The sequence below is a fragment of the Sprattus sprattus genome, assembly GCF_963457725.1.
Source record: "Sprattus sprattus genome assembly, chromosome: 12".
Classification (NCBI taxonomy): Eukaryota; Metazoa; Chordata; class Actinopteri; order Clupeiformes; family Clupeidae; genus Sprattus; species Sprattus sprattus.
This window is the reverse complement of record NC_137910.1, coordinates 26868175-26876659: the sequence shown is the minus strand read 5'-3', so window position 1 is coordinate 26876659 and position 8485 is coordinate 26868175. Positions and strand designations below refer to the sequence as shown.

General features: G+C 38.3%; 1 protein-coding gene across 1 annotated transcript; it reads left to right on the top strand.

The window, feature by feature from the left end:
* Positions 1-712: 712 nt before the first annotated feature.
* eif4e1c (eukaryotic translation initiation factor 4E family member 1c) lies at positions 713-7347 on the top strand. Its single transcript, XM_080848656.1, has 8 exons — positions 713-771; positions 1767-1835; positions 1929-2020; positions 3241-3336; positions 3527-3590; positions 4654-4767; positions 4864-5003; positions 6131-7347. The coding sequence occupies exons 1-8, from the start codon at positions 754-756 to the stop codon at positions 6243-6245; spliced, it is 708 nt and encodes a 235-aa protein (XP_080704782.1). The 5' UTR covers positions 713-753; the 3' UTR covers positions 6246-7347.
* The last annotated feature ends 1138 nt before the right edge of the window (positions 7348-8485 follow it).

Below are 8485 nucleotides of genomic sequence, written 5' to 3'. Positions count from 1 at the left end.
AAGCACAGACTAATCCACATGGCGCTGCTAATGATACAGCAGGTCTAGTTCCGCCCATTGGGCCTGAGAGTTTTTTTGGTCTGATTTTCTCTTTGCAGAGAAGCCTACTTGAGGTTCCTTATAGCCTGCTCATTCACTTGAAACGTTCCAATATATCTAACCAACCAGCAGCATTTCAGTCTGATAGTAGAGAGAAGTAGAGCCACTATTTACATATCAAATTGTCTTCATCATAACATTATTTGGTATTGTTTATTGTTTGACAATTGTGTCAAATTTGTTGTAGGCTTCGATCCAGATAATATTAGTTGTTTTATTTGTATTTATTTTACTGTTTTGTTGTTACTTGGGAAAATAACAACAAAAGGGTTAGGATTACTTTGTTTTCATGTCTGTTGTGTTTGAAACCAATTAAGGAAGTTTAGGCTGGTCCAGTCATCCAAGTTGTTGCAGAAGAGTACAGCTCTAATTGGCATCTCCTGTCAAATGAGAGCTTAGTCCACGTTGTTGTACAGACTAAGAGTAATTGAAACTGCTTTATAACATAAAATAATCTATATGTCTGTTAAATTTACCAAGTAGTAGCTACACAGAGGTAGTGTATTTGTTGCATTGCGTTGAGTCAGGACTCCCACCAGCCACTAGCAGCCACATACGCTTGAGCTACGTACGCTGCCGTAGATTTCCTAACGTTTCGTGGTTTTGTGACGCATCAACGTATGGTTGAGCGGACAGGAGAATTTTACTGGCAAGATGGCGACTTCGGAGCCGGTAAGAGAGAACGGGGTTTCCAGGATTCTGGTGAACCAGACGATTTCTGAAAGTGATAAACTAGTTTATGAAATATTTGGGTATCCAGTATTTTTAGAGAAAGCACCGTACCTATTGAAAACGAGTTATTTATTGAAGAGCTTCAAGAGCGCAGTGATGTCGGCGTTTCAACAAGATGTTCTCCAATGTTAGCTAGCGTTTTAAATGGATTTAAGGGTGGCATTGGTGGTGACTTTGTTGGCAGGGAGGGACTGGAGCCGAATAGCGCTGATTCTGTCCGCACATATTTTACACGTGTTATACCTGAACGACACGATTTCTCGGAATTGAAGTAAACGGTGTCGTGCTGGATTCTGTTATGTGAAACAAAAAACCTGATCTAGACACGTGTGTTTCGTGCTAGCTAGTTTCACAAGCTACCTAGCTAGCCATCTGGCAAGTTTAGCTTGCTAGCAATACCCGTCAGCTTATACATCTGGCAAATTTGAATGAATCATTTGTGGTCTTCAAACGAATGACAGCATAAATCATGTTAAAATATTATAATACTGATTTTATGTACCGAGATATGCTGTTCCATCTCAGGTGTGTGAAGTAATTTCCTTTTCAAAGACTGTAGCTAGTTAGCTAGAGGGTGTTGCTGCTGATTTGAATTCCCTATTAAATTACTCTAACGTAACATCGACTCTACCACGTTGCAAAGGACCGTTGTTAGCTACCTAACTATAACTTATTTAACGTTAGCCACACTCGAAATACCAGCATAATAACCGTACCTATCGTCAAGATGTGTTTGTCAGCAATAATCATTTGACGTAAAGCTGTAATTATAGCTAACGTTAACTGTTACAAATTCTAACTATTATCTCCGCCTGAAGTTACTTGCTGATGTATCATGTATGGTATTTCCTCACTAAGTAATAACGATGTCATCAAACGTCAACAAGCCTTGCTGAGGATACATTCATTAAACGTTACGCTTGTGTTGGCTACAGGAGAATAGAATGACTTCAGATGTGACACCACCACCACCTAATGCAGAGGAGGACTCTAAAATTACCACGGTAGTCTAACATTACTTTCACTATTATGTCGTAATACTTTTTTTTTTTCCCCATCAAATGTATTTAATGTATTTAATGATGCTTTTCATTTAGAAAAGTGAACCTGAAGATGGTCCTACACCCGAGATACCTACACCCATCGTTCCAAGTTCTGAGCAGTACATCAAACACCCTTTGCAGAACAGGTATTGTCTCTGTGTGTAAATGGGCTCACATGAACTGGTCTTAGAATGTTCTTTGTTACATAGCCAAAAAGGTGGTGGCTTTGCACCCTTCACATTGTTTGACAGCTTCACCTTGGTAATATTTTAAAAAGTAACCTTTTTCTTTTTACATTACTGAGCAGAGTTGGACTGTACTCTCTTGCTCTAATATATCTATAGTTATGTGTGTATGATGGTCAATCCCATTAGCTTTAAATCCCATTAGCTCTAAACCCGCAACTAAATGATTGCCATAAATGTACCATAAGTTAAAACTTGCAGCATTAAGTGAATCCTCACTTTTATTTACGGTCAGCTATGGATCACCATGTTTTCTAAAGGTTGTCTATCATAGTGATCAAGACAAGAAGTTAACAGGGTTTCGGAAGGAGTGTGAAGAATCTGTTTGGACAGTTCACTTGAAAGACCCTCATTAAACAGCAGTTTTGTTAGTGTTCTGCTCAGCGGCATTGAACAGTTATTCAGGCCACCACAGGCAGAGCAGAAGTGCTGATGTCATTCATTGAGCAGACCTTCCTGTCCTTTCCGCCTGTGCACTGCCTGCTACTCCGTTTGTCTATCTTGCAGCATAATGGCAAGGGCTGGTCCGTGATCTTGGGGACAGGATTTATGGGAAGTGTCAGGGAACTATGATGCCAGGCTGTGGACAACGGTAGAGACAGTTTTAGTTGGTTATTTTCCTATCTAATGATGGAAAATTGCAATCAGTTGTGTTTGTGACCAGCTTTTGTGTCTGTCTGTTAGTTTTGACACAAAGGTTATGAGGGTTTGGACTGTACCATCTCTCTCCTCCCCCGCTCCTCCCTTTGGTTTGTTAATGAGACAATAATGGTACTCATAAACAATGGGTATATTTGTTGGGTGGCTGACTTTTGTTGTTCAGCACATCACATGCATTTATTCATGTTCTTATATACTGGTAATAAGAGTGATTACAATCTCATTTCACACTAAAAATTGCATGGTGAAAATAACATCTGAATAAATGGTAACTATTACTGAGATATATATATATATATATATATCTTCCATTAAATGATTTTAGTCCTGGATATTATTATCTACTAATGCCATGGATTAAAATATGAATCTTTTAAAAAGAGAAAAAATAAGCATTGTGAAGTATTTTTTAAATTCATCCAGGGGATGCCTGGTCTCGACCATGTTGTGTTTCTTCACAGATGGGCCCTGTGGTATTTCAAAAATGACAAGAGCAAAAGTTGGACAGAGAATCTACGTCTGATTGCCAAGTTTGACACCGTAGAGGATTTTTGGGCGTAAGTGTGTTAAGTAGTCTTTAACTAGCTCTCCAAGTTGTTTACATTTGAGTGGATCTCTGATGGCACTAGATGGAATCCTACAGCAATACATGTAAATGATAAAGATTCATTGAGAATATTGTTTTTATAATTAATTCTAATCCTCATTTATTTTCTATGATTTGTAATTTAAATTTTTCCCCCCCAGATTATACAACCATATACAGCAACCAAGCAAACTGGGGTTTGGCTGCGACTATTGCTTATTTAAGGTAATACTAGTGGTGTTTCTATTGTAATCTATTATGTTATTTATCAGTTGATCCTTTTGCTACCGAAGCCATTCTATGGACCCTGACAACACACAGTTATAAATAACAAATATTGATAAATAGTGATATTTGATTTAGGCTACGTGGATATATTTCTGTCCAACTGAAAATATGTATGGTATAAAGCAGGAGTCCCCAACCTTTTTTGCACCACGGACCGGTTTTCACGGACCGGCTTCAAGGTGTAATTTTTCACCACTTGTAAATCATGTCATCCATTCATATTGATGTGAATCAATCAATTGCACCCGTGAGGCAAGCGCGAGTTTGATAGAATGGAGTCTATAAAAGCTAACATTAACGTGAAGTGGCGTTAACTTGCGACCAACACCATTGTATTACGAATGTTAAGTGCATGAAAACTTCAACTCACCATAACGCTGAATCAGTGCTTGGTCTCCCTGTGCCGAAGCAGTTTTGAAGGCTTCATTGGCTTATTTGCTAGCTTGTCGCCACATATTATACAGAGCAGACTTTTTGCGTGAGAATCACCTGTTGCGATAAACCCGTATTTTAAGTATGACTCCTGGTATTGTCTGTTAAAAGAAGCTTTATGTTTTGGAGGCCGTAGACTCCTTAGTGGGCCTTTTCAAATAAGCTCTCCAAAGATTTTAGTTTTGTACTCATTTTCGCTAGTTTGCGGGATTCTTTTTGAGTGACGTATCACTTGAACGAGACAAGCGTCTTGACGTGACAAGAGGCACAGGCGAATGATACGTCCTAGAAAATCCGGTCATTTTTCAAAATAAAACACACCTCAGACGCTAATAATGAATACAGCGGAAATTATATAAATGATTTATTCTTTCTGTGCGGCCCGGTAACAAATGCCTCACAGACCGGTACCAGGCCGCAGCCCGGTGGTTGGGGACCACTGGTATAAAGCACTCTGCATCTGATGTTAGATGTTTTGGTCTAAATATGTTGAGTTGAAATCCTGATACTTGTTGTGGCATGCACTCAGTAAAGGGACAGTGTGATTGACGTGTGTCCCTCATGTTAGGATGGCATCAAGCCCATGTGGGAGGATGACAGGAATAAACTTGGGGGCAGATGGCTGATGACCCTAAGCAAACAGCAGAGACATAATGACCTTGACCGCTACTGGATGGAGACGGTAAGCCCTGCTTGTCCCTATGTCTCTTAGCAGAAACGTTCCAATCCAAGCCATCAGAGTCTAAACTGCCTGTCTCTGATTTTGTTTGGATTCCAGCTTTTGTGTTTAATTGGCGAGTCTTTTGACGAAGCCAGTGAAGATGCGTGTGGTGCCGTGGTCAATGTCCGGCCGAAAGGAGACAAAATAGCCATCTGGACTGCAAACTGCCAAAACAGGGAATCCATCATGACAATAGGGTAAGCGAACTGACTAGTCCCTCCAACACATTTCACATGTGCATCAGTTCATTTTATGTATGATGTCTTGCCAGCAAAAAATGTGGAAACAGGTTTTTCCACGCTGTCAATGATTGCTTTGAATCAAGCTTGTATCCCAGAGAGTACTATGTTGATTGGCCTGGTCGAGATACTGTGATTCAGGGCAATTCAACTGGGGCCAAGTGGGCCTGCAAAGCAAGTTTTGAAAATGAAAAACAAAGTGTGTAACACCTAGGGTATATGGCTCACCCAATCAGTGTAGTCTATTTTGATTAGCCCCTCTCAGCTCAATTTTGCAGCCTACAGAGTCTTTACAGATCACATGTGTTTGACAGTCCATGTTACTGCCTAGTCATTTTACCAAGAGACTGGTGCTACAAGACTTAATTTAACTACCATTAGTGACAAAAGCAGTATATGTAGGCAGATATGGTTTTCGAGAACAGTGACATGTAGGATTAACCTGTAGGACTATGTATTGATGACTACTACAACATTCATTGATGTGATGTGTAATGATGCACGATATCATCATTTTAGGTTCTTGGTTAAAAATATCTAACCTTTCAAGAGATATTTGAGTTGAAATGTTAAGGTGGATTCTTAGTGCCTTGCCACTAGAGGGGGATGTTGTGTATACGCCTTAAGCTTTCCATTTCAAGTTACCATTCATTAGTAACGTGTACTTTTGGAGTAGAATGAAGCCAGTCAGCACTTTCATTCAGTTCCCAGGTGGTACAGAGGAAATCAGTGCCAAATTCTGATACTGTCTCTAGGCTGAATCAAAGGTGGTACAAGAAGGTCACGTTAATCAGCAGACATTTTAAGTTGCCGTGTGTACTTTTTGTAAGCAAAAAGTTCTACTGCTTGTACATACAACATGTGTATTATTTAAAGTTTGAATGGAATAGATTGCCTTTTTCTTTTGAATGCCTAGAAAATTGGTCTAAATGCATGTGTGAAATTATAACTACACTCCTTATCTTTAAATTAAGCAAAATGCTTTTAATCATACCTTAATTTTTTTACAAGTCATTAGAGTGTTTTTTTTTTTTTTTAGAGCCTTCCATCACCATACAATTAACTATGTTCTGTCTTTCTTCCAGGCAACAATACAAAGAGCGCTTGAGTATTCCCAACAAAACTATCATCGGCTACCAGTCACACGATGACACCTCTAGCAAAAGTGGATCCACAACGAAAAACATGTATTCAGTTTGAAGAAGATTAATTCAAGTTGTTGTAGGTTTATGAAATTACCAGATTGCATCACATTAATAACTTTGAGTTTTCAACTACTGTAGTGTCCTTCCTTTTAAACAGAAAGAGCAGGGGAAAAACACAAAACTCAGTATTTAAATGTGGAACTTAAAACTTGACTGTTGAACACCTTCAGTATCTGGGCTCATCAAAGGGTGCTAAATGGCCTAGGAGTTTGAGGGACGGCACCAGTGAAAATATTAGAACTGGGCTAGGTGTTACTGATCTTTTGTCAGTTTAGAATCAAAAATACATACAACTAATACAACACATCCCTGGCAAAAGAGGTTGTAAGGTTTTTTTTTTTTTTTTAAAGGAAACCATCTTTCTTGGCTTTAACCAGTCATCTCTCTCATGCTTCATGTTACAAAGTGTTATAAGGGATTTGTCACCACTGGGGTTTACAAACAGAATGAATAATGGCAACTTTCATCCACCCCGCAATTTTAAGAGCCACAGCAGTTTTAACATGTATCATTTTGAAGGTGTTTGGCATGAGAGGAATTTGCAAATGCACCTGCAGACTGACTATCTTAAAAGGTTTGTAAAAGTTAGCCTAAGTTTCTCTCCATGTTTGGTATTTGCCGGGAGAGACCACTTTTTGTTTCAGCCATGCTGAAATTGTGAAAAGAATTGCTTGTAGAACTGTTTTGGATTCTTGTGTTCCCCAACCCCACATCTATTTATGGTACATGCATTGCAGTTGAGCTATTAAGTGGGAGGAAGACTATAAAAGAAAGAAATTATTCATCTTTTTTTCCATTTTTGAAAAGATTAGGAATGTGGACTACTGCTTAATGTAGAAACATTTTTTACAATATATTTTACAGTAACCTCCCTGGTCACCCTTGCTTTTTAGGTGTGCTTTTCACAGTTATTTTTCTCTCTCTCTCTCTTCCTAATAATACTGTAGACATTTTTTTCACGTTCGCGATACTATCAGGATCAGTGCGAATGAAGAGGCTACTCATCGTGAATTGATTTTGCTCATATTGTATCTTTATTATCTGTAATTCCAGGATGTATATTACCTTTCAAGTAAAGATTAAGTGCTTTGCATTAACATGTGAATCACGTGTCTCCATTTGTGTACTCTGGGAGAACACTAGAGGTTTTTTCCTTCCAATTATTATTTCATTTTCCATCGGTACCACTGTCTCCATCTAATATGGTGTGGTTTAAGGGAAATCTAAATCTTAATTCAACAGATCTATTTTAAACTAGAAAGGTATGTGATGCCTTGCACAGATGGCATTTATCAGGGAACGTATTACTAACTTAATAGGGTTCACACTGATGTTTTCTTTGTTCACAACAAAACTTGGCATATAGTTAAGTCAACAAGAAGCTATTGTTCTCACGTGTAATAAGTCAAAAATCCACTCCCTCTTTTCACCCACACACCTGTCAATGTTCAAATATGATTCAACGGTAGACGCCCTACACACGCAAGGACTTCAGGGCACAGTTGAAGCAATAACCTGTCTGCAGAAAAAAACCTGAAGAAGACCTAAAGAATGGCCACCTCGCCTTAGCAATTTTACATTTAAACTATGTTGACAAACAGGTTCCTTTGACAGTCAAGGTGAAATGATGAAACAAGGGTTTAAACTTAAAAGTATTACCATGACCAATGGTAAAAATATTTAGGTTTCCAGTTTTTGCTGTTGATAAATCAAATGCATTACATATCTGAATAGTGAAGCAGATAACCCGCTGGTTCCTTTTTGAAAGTTTTTTCTTAACTCAATCCATTATTACATGAAGTGGATGCTAATATGAGATACAATACACTACATACTCAAAAGCAGGTTTTGAGGTGTTTCAGACAAAGCATTTATTAAAACAAAAGCAAAAAAGGAGCCATGTTATCAGTTACCACGTTAACTGAAATGTCATTTGTTCAAATATAATGTCTGATCCATCGGTTGGGGAAAATGCACAATTCAGGTGGTGAAAACACTTACCAAAATGTACTGGTTGTAAATAAGTTGAGTTACAGGATGAAATACAAAGTCAGAACTCTGATTCAAACCATTTTATTAGAACTATTAGAAAAGTGTGTAATCTGCAATCACAGTACACATTGTTCATTTAGCTTATGAAAGTGCGATACCACATGGAAAATAAATTACAATTGTTCTCTGCCCAGCAAATCATCATGGGTGATTTCTTTATAAAGAAATTGGAGGCAGAGTACT

What these genes read in the sequence shown, in the direction of transcription:
- eif4e1c (XM_080848656.1), top strand. An exon ending in AGGACTCTAAAATTACCACG is followed by an intron (nt 1,836 to 1,928) that starts GTAGTCTAACAT and finishes CTTTTCATTTAG; the next exon opens with AAAAGTGAACCTGAAGATGG. An exon ending in ACCGCTACTGGATGGAGACG is followed by an intron (nt 4,768 to 4,863) that starts GTAAGCCCTGCT and finishes TTTGGATTCCAG; the next exon opens with CTTTTGTGTTTAATTGGCGA.